General features: G+C 40.4%; 1 protein-coding gene across 2 annotated transcripts in view; it reads left to right on the top strand.

Annotated features, from left to right (window-relative positions):
* The window catches only part of RYK (receptor like tyrosine kinase), a 65,132-nt gene that overhangs the window by 27,129 nt on the left and 18,279 nt on the right, over positions 1-19,724 (top strand). The window contains exons 7-9 of one of the 2 annotated variants that reach the window (XM_040613279.1): positions 2,864-2,964; positions 5,907-6,032; positions 9,311-9,397. In XM_040613279.1, the coding sequence (XP_040469213.1) occupies positions 2,864-2,964; positions 5,907-6,032; positions 9,311-9,397 (314 nt within the window). Of the gene's footprint in view, positions 1-2,863; positions 2,965-5,897; positions 6,033-9,310; positions 9,398-19,724 lie in introns of both variants that reach the window. The other variant, XM_040613278.1, reaches the window with a different exon arrangement.

Raw genomic sequence — 19,724 nt, 5'->3', positions numbered from 1 at the left:
AATAAATAGGTGTTAAGAGATGTGCAGCTTGCTTTAATTCAGAAAGGAAAAACATTACGTTTATAGAGTGTGTGAATAGCGTCATCTATGAGTTTTTGAGAGACTCTTAGCCTAGCAGTGTGATCAAATGTCCCTTCATCCACTCCACTGTACTTGATTTCTGAGGAGATACAAGCTAAAAATTAATCTGATGTTAATACTTTGTGGTTTGCAGGTATTAAAGACTTTGCTCTAAATCGGTATATGGCCGCCTGATAATTTTTGTGGTATTTGTGCAGATTTAGTTCTTCAGAGAGCAATGGGATGACTTGGTTTTTTGAGCCCAAAGGTGCCTGACCTGGCAAAGCCTTGGACGGGCTCCTGGGTAAGAGCTGTAGTCAACTAGTATGGTAGCAAAGGTGTAACAGAGGCAAAATGTGCCTGAAAATCAGGATCTGTGGAGTTTTGTTTTCCAAACGAGTGGTGTGCACAGGAGCCAATGAAGAGACTGCAAGGTGATGTTTCCTTCTTGGTTGAGAAACTGGTTCAGAATTTAACCTCAGTGTTAGGCACTAGCATTACATATGATCAGTGACTGCTTGTTGTAGCATCTAGTCAAGACATTCGTGAGAGAAGAAACAACTTTTGATTTGGTTTTGAATAACAAGCTCCAAAACGTTGATCTAAAGTGGTTCTGAATCGAAGATAACCTCATTAGGGTTAACGACCTCCCAGGAGCAACAGAGGCTGAAAAACCCACTGCTGTTGCTCTTAATTTCAAAAACCAGAACTAAATAAAAATGAGGAAGGCTGTTAAATAGAAACTGAAGCCAGGCAGCTGAGTTTACAGGCTGCACATGGACTATTCAAGAACGTTGTATTCAAAGTTCAGAGCGAATGCTTGCATGCCTCCTATCAAAGGCGCTTGAAAAAGTGCCAAAGAAAGTTGGCATGGCTTGACAGTGGGGTAATGGAGGTTATTAAAAGCAAGGAGGCACCATTCAAAAAGCTGACATAGTATGCAAGTGAGAAAACTAAGAAAGCTCATAAATGTGAGCAAGTTAAACCTAAAAAATGGAATGAAGCCAACCAAAAAGGTAGTTTGTCAAACTTGCAACAGGCATAAAAGGAATAATTCCTTTTTCAAACTTGCCTGCAGCAGGAAGCCAGCCAAAGAAATCTGTAGGGCTAGTAGGTGATCAAGTTACAAAAGGAGTTTGCAGCCATAGCAGGGAAATGAAATGCAAGTTCCGCATGAGTGTTTAATGCAGTGACCGTGCCAGGACACTTCTTTCTGGGGAACTCACTGAGGAGTGGATCATATTGAAGCAGCTTGTAGATGCAATAGTGTGAACAGTTAAAGGAAGCAGCAGTAAGTTGCAGGTACCAGAGAATATTCATTCAAAAACTCTAAAGGAATTTAAAGTGGAGTAGTTAGGCCACCAACTGTAGCTTTTAATTGCATGCTAAAAACTGTGCTGGAACCCTACACCTGGAAGAGAGTGAATGTGGGAAGAACTTTAAAAAAGGTTTCCAGAGAGAGATTGAGGCCAGCTATAAATCAGTAAGCCTGACATTTGTGTTATGAGAATTAGTAGATTCTGTTCTAAAGAAAAAATTCAGCAGGTGCACCTGTGATTATGGTACAGTGTGGAAGAGCTGACTTGGCTTTCTTTTCTTTTAAATGAAGTCTTGCTTCAGAGCTATCAGTGGTCCTTAAGGGCATTGCCAAGCATGTCTAAAAATGCTACAAGGTTGTCTAGTACTGCTTGGTCAGTGCTCAATAGCAGCCCAAGAAGCAAATGGAATGTTGATCATTTGCCAAGGCAGAGGGTTATACCCAAACCCAGTCTCTTCTTTGTTCTCCTAATGCAGTCAGCAGTAGTGGAGAAGCTTTCGAGTTCCAAAGAAGGCAGGGATGATTGTGTGTGTTTGGGAGGGACATCAAAAAAGCTTTTCCTGGCCTTGCCATCTGAGGTAGTGACAAATACTGCCTTGCCTGCAAACTTTCTCACCTGTTTTTAGGCTGTTACAGCTACAACTACTTTTTTGTAGGATTTTGTCTGAGGATAAGACAAAACATCCTGCTGTGGTTTAAGCTATGGTTTCCCTGTCTCTTGAATACTATGTGCAGCTATGGTCCTTCTACTCAAACAAAATATCTCAAAAGCACATTGTAAGTGGCCCTGGAAGGAGCAACAGGTATCCTTAGAGGGAGGAATGACAAAGTAGGCTAAGGCAGTTTGGTCTGTAACAGAGAGCTGAGAGAGGTACAGTGGTACAGGGCAAACGGCCATTTGCAACAGTGAACTAGGGAATACCTTTTTGATATTTGCACCAGCACAGGAACTAAAGGGCAGCAGATGGAGCTAGCAGCTGGCATGCCCAGAGCAAGCAAGAGGAGATCACTCTGGCTGAAAAACCTGGTTAAGCTTTGCGGAGTGTTACAGGTGCCTCTCGGTTTGGCTGAGACTACTGCTTTCAAACTGTTGTAGTCGTTGATTCTCAACAGGATGTTGGTACCATGAAATAAAGGCATATAAATCTTCCCTGGGACATAACAGGTTTTTTGCTTCTGGTATGACAGAGTGGTTCTTGCCATAAATGTTTTGTCACCTTGATTTTTCAAATGTGGGGAAGAAGCACTGGCCAATGGAGCAAATTCTGCAAAGCAAATAGGAGGAAGTTGTTCATGCTTAAATAACAGAAGTGCCAAGATTTTTGAGTTAACCTGAAATACGTTTTAATGTGTGAGAGACTTCAAAAATGCCATTCTTTCAAAATCTAGCTTGGAAAATGTTCTGGTTTTAACTTTGATTATTTAACTTTGAATTCATTACAGTGACAAGCAGTCATGTCTGTGTCCAATTTTCTTTTAAAACAGCATTAGTGACAGCAGTAGCTCACAAGGGTTATCCCAGCCTTCCACACAGACGACACAGTACTTGCGCGCTGACACACCGAATAATGCAACGCCAGTAACCAGTAAGTGTTAATCTAATTATGGACCATTGCAACAGACACTCTTGGACACAGCTGGAGTATTTGTTGATAGGGGTCACACCAATTCAGTATCAAGTAGAAGAGAATAAATAATCTGGCTCTGTCAGTTTGCACCTCGAGTTAATGTGCTGTGTGGTTTTATCCAGCCATGCCATAGTCAAGATTGAAGCCTCCTTAAGTTCTGGGGCCCAGCAGTCATCATATGAGCATGATACTGCGTTTTATCTGACAGGGTATTCTCCCTGCACACAGATCAGTCAGGCAGAAAGGCTTCACCAGTATCTGTGCAGCATCTGTTTGCTTAACACTGGAAAGAAGCTGCCTTATGTAGTCCAAGCAGAGGGTGGTATAGAACTGGAAGAGATAACAGCAAGTGGAAATATCCACCTAGCCCTAGGATCAGTTCCTGAGTGGACAACAAAGCAAGTGATGTCATCATATGTATTACTGATGATTGTGTTATTCTTTTCATCTCATTGCTGCAATGTGCAATGGAAATGAATGGGCAAAAAAGCTTTACAAGGATGATACATTCATTATATCATTTTATTTACAGTTTGCTTCAAAGAACATGAAATAGTAAAAAAGAGAGTGAATTAAAAGGAAGGGTGGCAGTGGTTTATATACTCTGATAGACTGACCTGGTACCAGATACTAGCTGTGTTCAGTGTTAATTCTGTAACTGCTGAAGGTATTTATTATGTGTGGAATGTTTGCTCCTCTAATTATTGTCTGTCTGCTCTAGCATCGCTCCAGGGAAGGGACTGTTCAGACTGTAGGGAAGCCAGGCAGTGCAGGGAGACACTTGGGTTGCCCAGTTCCTTGGCAGTTGAGTCTCATTGGACTGACCATGAGCCTTTCTTTTCTGCTGAACCAGGCAAAAACTGACTTCTTTTGTAGAGTGATGGGTTTTTGGTAGACTCGGGTCTCTGAACTGGCTTGTAGCCTAACTGTATGAGCACCAAGGTTGGTGCTTGGAGGGTACAGGTCTGCATGGCTGAGCAATGGAGGAGGGTAGGACTTAGCCCAAACTCAACTGGCTTGAGTAGCTGCTGGAGAGCCTGCGTTAAAAGATCTGAAGTGAGGTAAGGGTTTATGTTACAGAGTGAGAAAAACGGGGAAGCCCAGCCAGAGGAACAAACTATCTCTCTGTTAAGTTCAAATTGCAGTTTTTCTCAGGGTGGGAACTACCAGACTGGAATACTAGTACCCTGGCACTCCTGACCTTGTCAGAAGTACAAATTAAATGATTCCTGTTTTCATCTGCTGCCACCAGTGATTTTTCTGTTCTGTAATGCTCAACAGAATCATAGAATCATAGAATCATTTAGGTTGGAAAAGACCTTTAAGATCATTGAGTTTTGCATTAATTAGCTGAAGTGACTTTGTTCAGCAATCTAATGAGTAGAAAACCCAAGATAGATCTGTTATTTTGAGCTAGATAAATGCAATGATTAATTCCTTTTTTTTTGTTTTATTTTTTTTGTTAAAAAGCAGCCAATAAGACCCAAAAATCTCTCCCATTGTCTTCTGGTTGCACTTAGTAGTGGTACTGATGATCCCAATTCCTGAGGCAGCACTGCAGAAATGTCATGATTACTGTTCATCCCTGCTGTGTTTTCCTGTTTTCTTCCCAGGCATGGAAGCAGGTGTTAGCCTAAGAATGGACTGTAACTTTGGGAAAGTTTTGCCTGCCTTCTAAGCTGTACAATATCCTCTGAAAAAAAAAAATAGATCTTTTTTGTCATTAGTTCATTTTTTCCCTTTCAAAGAGCTGCCTTTAAAATTTATTTAGTAGAACGATTAATATAAATATATATCTGTATGTACATATATAAATATTAAAAAATGTATACACACATATATATATAAATAAAAACACTTCCACAGAGTTTGGAAGAGACCTACCTTAGCATGCAACTGATTTTTGAGCTGGTTTTCCCTCTTGCCATCTGAAGTCATCCCCCAGCTTTTTTATTTTCCATCTCTTATCCCAGATCATGTTGTGCTGCTGATGTCCTGTCAACCTCGGGTTTTTGGGTTTGCCTTCTAAGTGACCGCCATTTGATTAATTTGAATATGATCCCTGGAAACTCCTTAGCTGAGCCTCTGACAAAAGGGGAGAAGACCAAGCCCATAGTGATGATTAAACCCTCCTCACCTTGACAAGAGTGGTAACCACTATGCCACATGGCACCTGTTTGCTGTGTTCAGTCCTCGTTGTTTCAGAATGTCTCTTACCTTTTTTTGGGACACCCCAGAGGGTTGCAGAGGAAATGGTGAAAACAAATAGAAGAAGAAAAAAGGTTGGATGCATAAAATAAACTGGAAGAGCATTCTTGGTCCTTCCACAGTCATATTAACTTTGTTTTCAGTGATTTTTTTTTTTCCTCCTTAATTTAAATATTATGACAGTAATTCTCAAGATTTCTCTAATAATTCTTAAACTTGCACAAAAATATTCAGGCCTTTCTGACTACATTAGGGTCTCTAGATATCGAGAAGTACCAGAAGAGGGCACTGGTAGTTTTGGTTATGTCCTGCTGCGGTAAGGCATCCTCCTCACTCCAAGTCTTCTGGCAGTCTCTGACCGAGGTCTTCATTTCCTTGTTAAGGGCAGTGCAGCGTTGTACGTAAGGAGTTTTGTTAACTTGTTGTTAATAATGAGTCTTGATTGTGCGACACTCCACAGAATTCCTGCGTGATTTTTTTTTTCCCTGCAGATAATTATGTTCACACTTGACTTCTCTTGTGTTTTCTGTTGTTAAATACTATAATCTTTTTAAGATTAATGCATAATCTTTTAAAGTACATGCTGCTTGCATGTCTTTATACCTGTAGGTGGTGCTGAGGTGAGGCAATGTGCTTGTGTTCTCATTATAAGGGTATTTATATTGGTTTGTTTGGCTCTGCTGGCTCCTCAGGTTATCCTACATTACGGATAGAGAAGAATGATCTTAAAAGCGTCACTCTAATGGAAGCAAAAGCCAAAGTGAAGGACATAGCCATCTCCAGGGAGAGGATAACTCTAAAAGATGTGCTCCAAGAAGGTATTTACAAGACTCAGCCACTTGCTGCTGTAACGTGGTGTATATATATATATAGTTATAGTTACAGCTAGGTTTTTCTGAAACTAATCGTGGATGACGTTTCTGATCTTCATAGCTTTGGAGGAGAATGATGAATGATGTTTGCGTTTGGGGTGTGTGGGGGTGGGGAAAGCAGGTTCCAGAATTCATTAGAACGGGGGAGCGACTAATTGTGTTCAGTAAATCATTCAGCTTGTCTGTCGTAATAATCTGGTCTTTTAAATAAAGGAAAGGGTTAGATGGCTAAGGAATGAGGTAATCAGTTAGGGCTTTAAGTGGCAAAGTAACTTACTTGGGTGAGTTACTGCAGGAGAGCTTCACTGTACCAAAAAAAACCCCCCAAAACAATCAAATTAAACAAAACCACAAAGCCCAGAAAAACCTCAGCTGTCTAAACTCATAATCACAATTTGATCGCTTCTTTGGAAATCTAATTAGCAGATGCAACATTTACAGCTCTGATATGAAAAATTCAGAGATTACCTGATACTTTTGTCTTGTTTAATGTTTACTTTGGAAATGTTCGTGCACAACATTCATTGTGCGTGTTGATGCACAATTTGCATCCTGTTGATGCTGAATTTGGGAAATGAGCTTAAATATTTTGGGGGTTTTGTCATTAATCTTTACTGCTGAACTTCAAGTCTGTGTTCCCTGAGCCTCATGAGAAATCAAAATTTCCATAGCTGGAGATCAGAGATACTCATCCTTTGGAGGTAGAGCTGCTAAATGCTTTGCGTTACTGTCTGCAGAACAATGGGAGGATGCTAACACTCCCCATTTAATGTATGTCTCTAAATCTCTAAGGAGGTAGCTTTGTGCTCAGCTCCAATGTTGGTTCTGCAAAAAGCTTCCTTTGCACGTTGGATACGCAGTGTGTTCCTTTGTGCTGTCTGTTGCCTGTAGCTGTGATGTTAGGAGTCATCCGATGACTAGAAGTGACTCAGTGCCACAGCTATACTTCAGCCATTTAGCACTGAGTGATGGAGCTGCCCTGTTGTGTGAAATGCGGCTTAAACAGCTGTCAAATGCATTGTGGACCCAGTTAATAATGGGATCTTGTTTCTTGGCCTCAGCTGTTTTTTGAGTCTGTTGGAATCTTTAAAAGTTAGTCAGAGGACTAGAAGACAGAGCCTGATGAACAGTCATCAGTTTTAGTTCATGATCATAGCAGAGTTGAGCCTCTGTCATCTAAGGACAAAAGAGTTTCAGAGAGGAAGAAGCAACTAATAGAAATGTCTGCATAAAATCTTCGGCAGTACCAAAGTGCTGCCAATGGATCTTAAACAGTTTGTAGATTTTGGTCAGAGGGTCATTATAAACTTCAAGTATAAACTTTCCATAATGTAGCTAGCTTATTTAACATTTTAATAATTTAGGAGATTTTGGTTCTGCTGTGGTGTAACCAGCTGGAAAATGCAAAGCACCAGGTGTGAGAGTGTGCAAAGGAAGAGGGATCTGTAGGGGCCTTTTGTGCAAGCCCAGCAATACAGCATGTGATTCTGAACCTGCTTCAAGCTCACGCTGTAACAGATGTAAGGCAAAAATGTAGGTGTCAAAGAAAAAAAGGGTTCTAATGGAATAGCTATGGTTTAGCAAATGGAACAGATGTTAACAGTAAATGGACCTTTACTGTTTTCTAGTGAAACAGGGAAACAGCTTAAATGTCCAGTCTGGAATACAAACAGCTTAATTTGCAAAAAAGCTCAGTGGAGAGCAAGGCAGAAGTAGCATGTTCATGGTACTGTGTCTGAAAGTTATAGCACACCAGTGACGTACACTTCCTGCTAAGGTGGGAGTCTTTCAGGGTGCTGTTTAAAAAACACAAAAACAAACCCCAAAACAACAAAACCACAAAAACCCAACCAACCCAACAAAAACCACACAGCCCTGAAAAAAAAAACACCAAATGGTGGACCATACAGACACGCTATGTTACAGTCTTGGTATGTTGAGATAATGGATCGTGTAAAATTACGTTCTAGCCATACCTGCTGTTACATGCTTCCACATTCTCTTTAATTCCAACGCTTACAAATGGGTAGCTTGATACCCTAACATGTTTCAGTACAAGATGCTATCTTCCCTTTGATTTTTATGTCTATCTCTATACTGGAAACAGGTATTTAAGGCACTTTTTTGATGTCTTCAAGAGCCAAGATGGGGGGGGGTGTGTTAGTTTACTGTGAAATAATTCATGCTGTATATTTATGGTTGCCTTGCAGTCTCCTTGGTTAAATTCCTGCTTAGTGAGATTACAATTTGAAGACCCCAGCCTTGCAGGGTTTACTTGCAGTCCTAGGATAGGTGATATAAGTGTTGTACTGTCCCTACTAAGCATTTAAAACCATAATGAGACCCGCACTGCATGCCAGAAGATGCACGACCAGGCTAAGGCAATCCTATCAAAGATCTTTCAACCTAATCAGACAGGACAAATCAACGGGAAAGGGATGTAACATGCGAATAGACTGCATGAAGATGAGGCACACAATTGGTGCCATGGTAATAGTGTGACAGAAGAGCGTCAACCTGACTTTTATAAAAAGTGTGTGTTGCCATACTGCAATCATTCTTACTCCAGCTGTTAATGTAGCTCCTCCTCCTGCAAACAGCATCGTTAAAATTTTGTGAATGGAAAAATGCTGGAGACAAAAAGACCCCGAACAAACCCAACACCTTCCGACTGAGGTGAAATAATTGAACAATGTGATACTGTTTATTTCAAACTGCTCCATATGTACTGGTTGGCTGAGACCAGTATTTCCTCCTGACCGTTGCAAAAAAAATTCATCTTTGTGAGAAATGTTTTGACTGGAGAATTCCAGACTGGCTGGATGAGAAGAGGATGGAGCTAGAGTGTTTAGTGCAGACAGCTGACAAAGACTGAACTGCCACAAATAGACCCCTCATCAGTATTGATGCTTAATTTAACTGGTTTCTGCTGCTGTCACTAGTTCACTCTCTCACAGTTGCCCCCCTAAGTTCTAGTTACCTAAACCTTTCAGCGTTTACTGCGTATAGTTGTGAGTCCATCTCATGCTGAACAGGTGGTTGGGTTATATATTGTTGCATTAATAGGGCATTCAGGACTTCTGCTTTAACTGCCGTTGTTCCTAACTTTCTGCTGTGGCTGATAGGTTTTAAGGTGGTGTTTTCTTAATAGGTAGGAAATTCTGGTAATGTTACCAGTGTGTTTTAACCACATAATACGTACTAATTGTATGTTCTCTTAATAGGCACATTTGGGCGCATTTTCCATGGGATTCTTATAGAAGAAAAAGACCCCAGTAAAGAGAAGCAAGTTTTTGTCAAAACTGTTAAAGGTATGTTTACATAAAGTAGTGATTTTATATCCCGTTGTGTGGATTGTGGTGCATGCTGAGTGTATCAAAACTATCTTTAAAAACAAACCCCTCCCTCTCCAAAATATGAAAATGGCTACTTCTTAAAAAGCAAAAACAATTTGGATGTGCCTTCAGCCAGAGAGAACGGAAATCTTATATGGAAGAAAAATGCATGTGTTCTCCACCAGTGCCTTCAATTGGTGTGTCTGGAATACTTTAGCTTATTCTTATAAGTAAAAATTATATTTGGCTTTTTTTTTTTTCCTCTAGCATGTCATTATTCTTTCCATCCACAGCCCTTTCCCCTGTGAGTTGCTGAAAAAGGCACCTGCAAAACTCTTCTTAAAAATCTAAAAACATGCTGGCTGTACAAAAAATAAGGCATAGTTTCTGCCATTTTTAGACTTTGCTACTGAGGCATGAGAATTATCACTTAGAACTTAATTTATACAAATACACCAGCTTTGCGGAAGAAACATGTTGTTGAAGCGATTTAAATCATGGCTGGTAGACTTAAGAAACAACAAGGTAATTATAGATGAAAACCATATTACATATATCCCTTCTCCTACACTCATAATTGTAAGTTTTCTAGTAGTTCACAACAGTTCTGCTAAATTCCCTGTACAGTAGTTGCTTCAGTAGTTATTTTTGTCATTTCAATTGGGTGTATTATTGCCTTTGTTTTTTCATTCTACAACTTTTAATTCTTTCTTAAAAAAAATAGGTTCTATAAGAATTTCAACTTGTTTTAATGTTTCTTTGCTTGGCTAGTAATTTTTAAATATACTCATTTTAAAGAAGGTGGGAATTAGTGAAGCTGCTATATTTTGTTGTTGTTGAATTTATTCTGCTACCTATTTATTCTGTGCCATTTTTAAGAAAAACATATTGCTTTAAGAAAGCAAGCTTTTATTATTCTTGGTATGTTTCTTTGTGGAAAGCCACTTAGGAGATGATTCACGTTCACTTCAAGGGAAGGAATTTCTTAGACAACCTGGTTTGGAGTAAAAATAGCTGAAAAAAAGGAGTCCCTATTTCTTGAAACAGTCTGGAGTGGCAGTTTGGGGTGGATGCTGTTGCATACTTTAGCTGCACGTTGTTCTTGATGCAGGCTTAGCAGGATGGCGTGCTTTGGCTGTAAAGACAGGTCAGTGCCTGATACGATACCTGCCACTCCAACAAAATATGTTGAGTTTAAAAAGTCCAGCTTCTACTATGAGCCAGGTCCCAGCTGTGTGTAATCAACATAGGCAGTGTGAAATTAGCCTCCTTTGCTGCCTAACAAATCCTTACCTCCTAATCTGTCTGGCATGGCTGAACTCTTAACGTGGGAGGGGCACGACAGTGACCTGTGCTCTGGGCAGCAGCAGGGTAACCTGTCTGGGCATCGAGTCGGCCAGCAGAGCGTGATCTGGGCTCTGGAACAGCTGTTTGTGTTTCTGCTAACGTGATTCACGGAGGGCTGAACAATGAGGATTTGCTGCTCTCACTTTTCCTGCACTTTTCTCTTGCACATCCTCGTGGGCATTCCTAGATTCAGAGGGACAGTTAACTCTTGTAGTCACAAGACACTTGCATTATTTCTTCAGGAGTGCCTCTGAGATGGCGCGCTTTCATTCTGTAGCACTTCTCCCTGTTGAGTCCGGGGGGGGACTTGTGAAAAGTAGATATGCTGTCCCCTTTGGAAGATGTTGGTAGCTAACATTTAGCATGGTAGTAGTAGAACAGTGTCTGCAGAAGTAGTCACAGCCTTAACGAAAGTAATGGTCCCCTTATATAAAGGCAAGTATTTTCCTGTAGTGACTCCTAGCAAGAAGCAAAGGAGAGTCCTCTATTAAAAAAAACCCAAAACATCCCCAAAAGTATGCTAAGTATGCTTCTTCCCATTATTTTGCCAACTTGTCTGAATTCTGTCCTTCTCTGTTGCTCCTCCTTGCTTAACAGCTCTGTCATTTTGATTTTATTGACAGTTCCCCAAAGACTTATCCCTTATCATGTGAGCCTGGTGCTCCTGATGAGGCAGTCTAACCTGGGCATCGTTCACCAGTATTACCTTAATCTGTGCTCCCCTTCACTGTGATATTTGGTGGTTCTCTGCCCCAATTCAGAGTCAACGAATGCTAGAGCTCTTGTGAGCCCCAAAATGATTGTGAGCTAGGGCAATTTGACATCCGTCCAGCACTACTCAAGCATGCTTGCTTTTTATAGCACTGGATTAAATGACAAGATAACATTTGTGAAAACAGATCTTAATTTAGCTGCTTCCCATCACCATTTATCTAACTGCTTTACCAGAGTGGGGTTTTCACTCCGCTCTTAAAGCTGCATTTCTCCCTTGCAGTGGCTTTTATCTTTGACACAGTGCATGTCTTGATTTCTCTAGCCTTCCCTTTGCAAGGGAAGGATTTTCTGGCTGCAGTGGAACTGGAGGATGGTCTTAAGGGAGTAATGGTATTCATGTAATTGTTGGCTGTAGGGAATTTTTCAGCTTTAAAAAGGATCTATATGGACAAAGCTTATAATAGATTTTGCGGGACACTTGCCTGTCAAATAATACTGGTTTGGGCCGCAGAACGTTGCTAGGAAAATAACTGTAAACATCCCCACTTCTTAGAGCGTTTCATTTGCAGTGCTAATATTAAGCAGCCTGATCTTCATACCCTGGCTGTGATAGCTGTGTGTGCAGCTGGGTCATGTAATAAGTTGGGAATCTAATCTGCTTGGGAAAAAAACCCACAACCCTGCAAAAATTCTCTTAACCAGACTTTTTCCTTGATCTTGTTCATTTTGTGACCACACACACTGCTGCTTTGGCACAAACATAGGAGTAGGGCAGGACCACAAAAGTGAGATGGATATGAGAACTATTAAACTGACTTAAGTATCTCTGTTGCTGAAGGCAAGAAAGGAGCTGAGGGCCATGGAAGGGAGAAACAAGGTAAAAAGGCTTTGTCTGTATAGCCAAGTTATCCCCTCCTCCCCCCAAATTAAAAAAAAAATAAAATGAGCTGCTCCAGAACTGTCTTGTATACTCTGAAATTAATAAAGTCCAGTGGTACCCTGAATGACAGAAAATCATGGGGAAGGAGTGTGGGTTGTTTCAGATAATGTGAACTAAAATTATTTCGGCAGATGCTGTGAAGAAGAATAACCTTCTTGAGTGGAAAACCACCTCTTTCTTACCAGGATCAGAGCCTGAGAAACTTGAGATGTTGTTCTGACATTAGGGTGGTTGCTGTGGCTTTAAAGCTGGCATTGCCAATAGAAGAAACCCTTTGGAAGGAGAACACTTAGACATGGCAAATATGATCAGTACACTTGTGCCCAAACTAGAATTTCATATTAGAATCATAATCACTTGCTTTGGAAGGGACCTGTAAAGATCATGGAGTCCAACTGCCTTGCCATGGGTAGGGTCATCTTTCACTAGATATGGTTCCTGAAAGCTCCATCCAACCTGACCTTGAACACTTCCAGTGATGGGGCATCCACAGTTTCCCTGGGCAACCTGTGCCAGTGCCTCACCACCCTCACCTTAAAAAAACAAACAAAAAACCCCAAACAAAACCAACCCAATGCCCCCCAACGGAAACAACCCAAACCCTTCCTTAAGTCCAATCTAAATCTGCCCTCTTTCAGTTTAAAGCTGTTACCCCTTGTCTTGTTACTACAGGCCATGATAAAAAAAAGTCTCTCTCAGTCTTTGTTGTAAGCCCCCCTTTCCCTTTCAGTATTGAAAGGCTGCTGTACGGTCTCTTTGGAGTGTTTTCTTCACTAGGCTGAACAACCTGAGCTCTCTCAGCGTTTCTCCATACCAGAGGTGTTCCCAGCCCTCGGCTCACTCTCACAGCCCTCCTCTCTTGACCAGCTCTAACAGGTCCGTGTTTTTCTCGTGCTAGGGACCCCAGAGCTGGGTGCAGTACTCCAGGTGGGGTCTCATGAAGGCAGAATAGAGGTGGAGAATCCCCTCCCCTCAACCTGGGAGCTTTGTCTAGACATGACCTTGGTGCGATTGTCTACTGTGTCACCAGATCAATGCCTTCACCCCTGCAGCATAACACCGGCGTACTGGCATGCAAGTGGCTTTGTGTTGGGTGTTACCATTGCAAGCTGCTGATCATGGCGGGGTTGCATTGTGCAGGATGGTGAAGCTAGTGGGGTAATGTTTATCCACGGGACGTGCCTCAGAAGGCCCAACAAGTAGTATACATGGCACTGGAAGGCTTCCTTGTGCCATGGGCAGCACATGTATGCTGGCTCTTAGATGACCTTTGCCTGTACTGGGAAAGGTGTCAAAGGTTATTGTGCCATTCAAGTAATGGTTTCTGAATTTGATGAATTCAGAGAGATAAATGAGAGAAAAATCGCTCATTGGGAAAATCTGTGAAGAAAGGTTGTGCCATAGATAAAACAGCAGGTGCCTATCATAATGAGTCTCTTCTTTCTTGTGTCCCTCCTTCAGTTGCTAATGTATTATAGGATCCATAACCTTTCAGGATGGGTTATGTCAGTTCTCCCATTTCATATTCTGGAGAAGATGGAAGTTGTGGCTGACAGGCTTATCAGACAATAGTTAGGTGTGTGAGTATTTCCCACTCTGAGAGGATTGTGTTTGTAGCCTTCTCAGTTTGCTCCTTTCCTATCTAGTTACCTCCCGCTGGGGTTGATCCTTTTCCCTAGAGGATCAAAAAGCAAAGATGGTTGACTGGTTATGGCAGTAACTGCAGCATCCCTTCCCACTTTCCTTCCCTGACGTTTTCTAGCCCTTTGGTAAGGTGTTGAGCATTACTATAAACACAGAAGAGTGCTAACTGAAGTCAAGAAGCCTTGATTTTTCTGGACTTACTACTTATTCTCCCTTCTGAAGTGATCTGCTATTAAAGGAATTGGTAATAGGTAAGAACTGAGAAAGTCTGGACCTGCTTACCTTTGTCCAGAGAAACTCTTTTAAGTGAAAGAGGCCATTCAGAGAGTGTGAGATTAGTTTCTGGGAATGTATTGTATTTCCCATTTTCTCAAGCTGGGATTGACCTGTTAGGTCAGACTCTCAAAGAGCGAGTTTGATCCTAATAAAGCAACATCATTGCAGGAGGCAAATAGATTGGAAGTTGCTAGTTTAGCATTATTTGACTAGTTTCTCCTATGCCACAGAATTGTTTGGGATCTTTCATCTGAACTGTTCCTGAAGTCATTCAAGTACTTTTCAACTGATTCCGTGATTACTTGTTCCATAGCTTGTAAACTGATATGACTGAAAAGTTGGAGATGCTTCTGTTGAAATCTGAGCACCACATCTTCTATAAAGATACAGTGTGAAGGCAGAATTCATCCCAGCGTGCCAGAAGTTCGCTCCAGATCCCTGGAAGAGTTTTTTTCTTTCACCTAACTGTAGTGCACTCCAGAGGAAAGTTGTAACATGCCCTGGGTAGTGACAAAGCTTCTACCTGTATGTTCATGAAATACATTAATTTATACTGTTGGGTTTTTTTTTTTAATGCTATATCATCTAACACTTCAGAGTGCTTCTGGATGCCTGAGTCTTCCATTACGTGTGGTGCTCTGTGCCAAAGAGGAGAGCTTAAAAGGAAAAAGTGGGTATCAGTTGGCAAAATTAGAAGTAGCTTTCTGGAAGGTCTAATAACTTTGAGAGTACAAAGATCATAAGCCTTGGGTAAAAGATGGCACTTGTTCATACTTCCTGTAGATCCTTTATGTTGGTTATCTAGTTGTTCTTCTCTGTTTGCAGTTTAGTTTCTCTGTGTTAATTTGCTAGTCATCATCGTAAGTTTTACCTTCTTTCACATTTAGACTTTGCTGTGGATAATTTGCCTTTGCTCTTGCTTTAAGTGGACGTTCATGAAGATAAGGATGTATGTCTCATTAGCAGTAGGAACAAAAATGTGTGTACTGTATTCGGGATATTGGACTCTGTGATCAACACAACCTGAATTAAGTTCTTTGTTAGAAAGTTGAGAGACTTAGCTGGCATTTGCTTTCTCCATTGTGTTTCTTGCTCTATGGTAGAACTGTTTTATTTAGTTATAATGTTTCACATTCCTTTCCAGTAGGAGGTTTCCAATCACCTTCAACTTTGGGAAGTGTCTGGGTTGGCATGTTTCTCAAAGCTGGCGTTGTGTATCTTGCCAGTGATTGATAGATCTCTTCTGCCTTTATATGGTGTGAAGCAGACTTTCCTGTGAATCTTTTAGATCCTCTTATGGTAGAAGAGGAAGAAAACACACCATTTTCACGTTTGATTTAAAGAACACGTTGTATAATGGTGCTTTTCCTGTGAAGGAGAAAATTATTTGCAGAACAAATGGAATTGTGTTATTCCAGGAACATACGCGGTGAGTTTGAGCTGTGCAGAGCCCTGACTCATTTAGTATGGTCTGGCCAAGGTATGTTTTTGTTAAAAACAACTAATGGTGCTGTTCAGGATAATCTGACTGCTTCCATTTAATTTTGTAACCACTTAAGATTTTTTTTTTTCTTACATACAAGAAAAGAGTGTTTAAAAACAAACCACCCATGAAAAGCACTGGAAACAAAGTCATAATGTGAGGGAAGATTAACTCTTAAGAGTTCATCATTTTACCAACTTTAACAAAGCTTTGAGTTTTGTTCATGTCATCATAAGTTACTAAAGAACTCTTTCAGCATTCTTGGCTACCTGTAACTTATACTTTTAAAAAATTTTATTTATTGTTAATCTAGTTAAGAGGAGATGCTCAAAGTACACCCACATAGACTATAGATCATGGTGCTGTAATGAAAGCCTGGGAGAAGGACCTTACCATGAATTCATCTGGTACATCTCAGGACTGCAGCTGCCCTCAGAGTATTTGTAGTACACAGGACTTTTCTACTGTGAGCCAAAACATGCACTTTGCAGTGTGGGTTGGTGCTGAGTTGTAGATATGAGGAAACCTAGTCGATGTTAAATGTTGTTTGTTAAAACAAGTGAGACTTATCTGTCCATAGTGTGCAGACCTGTTACACACCTTCTGTGGTGTCTGTTTTTGCCAGCTTAAGAACCAGGCCAAGTGCAAGCTGGTGACCCCTGAGGACTTCAGCACAGTTAGGAGGTGTAAGAGTAGAGATCCTGAGAACTTTAGCTTTCCCCTGCTTTGCAAAGCCTTAGGCATTCTTAGGTGACTGAAGTGTGTATAATAAGCTTTGTGTTAACCTAGTTGAAGGGCTTCTTGTTTGTGTTAGAAATACAGAATACCACAACCTGGAGTATACACTGTTGTTCCCAAGGTACCAGTTTAAATTGCATTGAATTTATTATTCTGGGCAGCTCATTCTTAAAAGCGCTGCCTTGTGAAAATATTTATAAGTTTAAGTTCATGACTTAAATGTACAGTATTTAAGTTAATTGTTAAAAGTATTTAACCTTCCACTATCAAGAGTACAGGATCCTGGTTCTGTAGAAGAAGGTTGATGACAAAAAAAGTTTTCAAGAAAAGAGCTGCTTCAATTCTCAGCTAAATTCTTAAGTGTCTTCATAAAGGAAGATACTTAAATGTAAAGAATTAGGGTAAAGTAGCACATTTCTGAATACCAGCTTAGAGATGCATTGTATTTGTCAGTCATGGCTCATGAAGAAAATACCCTGAGACACCTAAAATAGTACCTTATACATCAAAAAAATTATTGTGTAGCAGCTTTCAGAGGTTGATGTCCATAATTTAAAGATACACTATTCCTTATGCTTTTGCAGGAGGAAAAACTAATCTACAGTACACTTCCATTTACTTAATTAAAATCACTACCTGTATTTCAATTTTACTAGCTGCTGCCCTTTAGATAGACTTAGAAACATTAAATCAGCAATTTCTCTCTTCCCCAGTTTCACTTGACATTTACCTATGCTTCTGGCTTTTTTTTAAGTTAAATGGATTACTAAGCAAAGAGCCTTTTACTTGTTGCTATTCACTGCCGCTACTTAGATTCTGGTGGTATTGTTATGTAGGGAAATAGCAGTATTCCCAAACCATGCTTCTCTCTGCCCTTCTCTGTGATTTAACATTGTGTGTGCATTTGTAATGTAGGAAAACCTGAACAGCATTCCCTGTTTTAGCAATGTCATGTTGAATCAGTTACCAAATTTAGGCTTGGATTTGAACTGCCTCGCTGTGGAAAATAAGCTTTTGCGATTGTGGTGTGGAAACAAACATTTCATTATAAATAGCCTTGATATTAAGATCGGAGGAGAAATCCTGCTCTATTGAAATTTTAACAAGACTGAGCATAGTGTCTTATATTGTAACCTTACGTTGTTATTTGTTATGTAACTCTTGACATATAGGAGATCTGAATTTCGTAGGATGCATGGATGCCTTGTAAAGAGATAGCGGTTAATGTATGAAAGTATAGCTATTACCCAAATGCCTCTGCATCTATCTAGACTTGCATATGCAGTAGAGCTGCCAAACAGGAGCAAGGTGGTTTTCCTTCGCTTCTGTGGTAGGCAGATGCGCTACTGGCTTCCACAGTAACTTTTCACTGTCTAACTGTTGGGGCTTCTTGAAGTTTTAAAGCATAAATATTTTTGTATATTTACTTTACTTTCTAATTATGAAAAAGCAGACTGGATTGTGGCTACTTGCATTCCGTAAGCAGTTCGTCCTTGCATTGAAGAAAAGTTCTGAAGAATGGCTGCTAGCAGCGTTAAAAATGTCATACACAACAGGCATGAACTGGGGGTAGTCTTTAAGGGTTGAATTTCTTCCAAAAAAACGAAAGACTGTGTAGAAGGGTTAAAGCAGTATTCAGGCATGTATTCTCTTTGAACTGGGATTGAATTCCGCCTCGGGAGGAATTGTACGTAATTAATTGCTGTGCTGAAGTAGCTGTAATTAAAAAGGATGTGTTGGTACTAGGAGCATTTCTTACCTGAAGCGGAACATTTAGGGTAGTTGTAGTACTACACCTCAGTTCCTGTGGACACAGTTCGTGACCATTGTGCCTGCCTCTGTGCTTTTCACCCTTCAATAACTTGAGCTTGTGGACTTTGTCACAGCGTATTTGGCAAAGCTCATAGGTCTGAAAGATAATAAGGGTAATACAAGCTTCGTGAAAACAGGTAGCCATATAGAAAATGGATTGTATAAATATTCTGATGTTAGGGGATATTAGCTTGTAATATGAGATGGAAGGAAGTTTGCGTGGGAACAAGATGTTACAAATGGTCCAAAGGTGAGAAGGTTCTGGGTAAAACAGCTTTTTGAATGTTTCTATTGGGAAATGTGTTTGTTGGAAGCCTTAGACTTCCTAGCTATAGTGTTTGTGGAGCTGCTTCTGATAGGAGTGCTGAAAGAAATTGCTGTGTGTTACTGCCCATAGTAGGCTGTGAAAGGGCTCTGGAACGACTCCAGTGTTGAAACTTTTGGTTATATTGCTTTTAAGATTCTGCTTTGTCTTCTGTCTGAAGAAACAGATTTCAGTGACTGTGCTACAATCTAAAGTCTTTAAGTGCTGTGCTTTGCTATTTTGAGATTCTAGGAGGTCTGACTTAAAATGTTATTCTTGAAAGCCATCCAACTAATCGGTAACCCACTGCAATATCCAGGTAATTGCTGCTTTTCATCTCTGGTAAGTAATTTGAGAGGTGGAGTGACTCTTTTCTGATAAACTACCACCTAGTGAACGTAGAACATGATGCTCTGCAGTTGTTATGAGTGCCCAGTCTTGGAGCAATCAAATTGCTGCAATGTTAGTGTCATAGCAAAACATCTTAAGAGATTTTTTTTTTTCACGGTAGTGTTGCACTGATTCATGTGACTGGTGAGTTTTGATGAAGAAGGACTGCAAAATGCAGTTTTGTAGATGGACTTTGAGAAGTTGGAAAGAATCGAATAGGTGCTCTTTCTTCCCATGAACCAGGAAGGGCCTCAGCACATGTAACACTTGCCAGAATTATATAAAAGCTAATCTCTCCACATAAAAATAGTAGTGCCAAGAGCCCCATTGTGCCTGGCTATATACAAATAACATAATATCATGAGATAAACTTGCAGCAGTATCAAGGCTTCTTGAAATCCTAGCTTGTTCTTCTCTGTGCCTTAGGGTAGACTTTCACAGCCAGGTTCTTGGCACAGAAAGGGTAAAACCAGTGCTTTAAAAGCATCTTCCTAGTTCTGGAATGAGTTTACATCCATCTCAAGTAGTTTTGTTTTTAAGCACTTGCTGAAAGTTGGACCTTTTTTGGTCCTAGTTGAACATCTAGAAATACTACTGGGTATTAAATCCTTCTCTTCACTCATGTGACCTCAAGTCTTTGCTGTTCAGGTACTCA

The sequence above is a fragment of the Falco naumanni genome, chromosome 13 (genome assembly GCF_017639655.2).
Source record: "Falco naumanni isolate bFalNau1 chromosome 13, bFalNau1.pat, whole genome shotgun sequence".
Lineage (NCBI taxonomy): Eukaryota > Metazoa > Chordata > Aves > Falconiformes > Falconidae > Falco > Falco naumanni.
The sequence above is the reverse complement of the archived record's forward strand: the minus strand, read 5'-3'. Positions and strand labels throughout refer to the sequence as shown.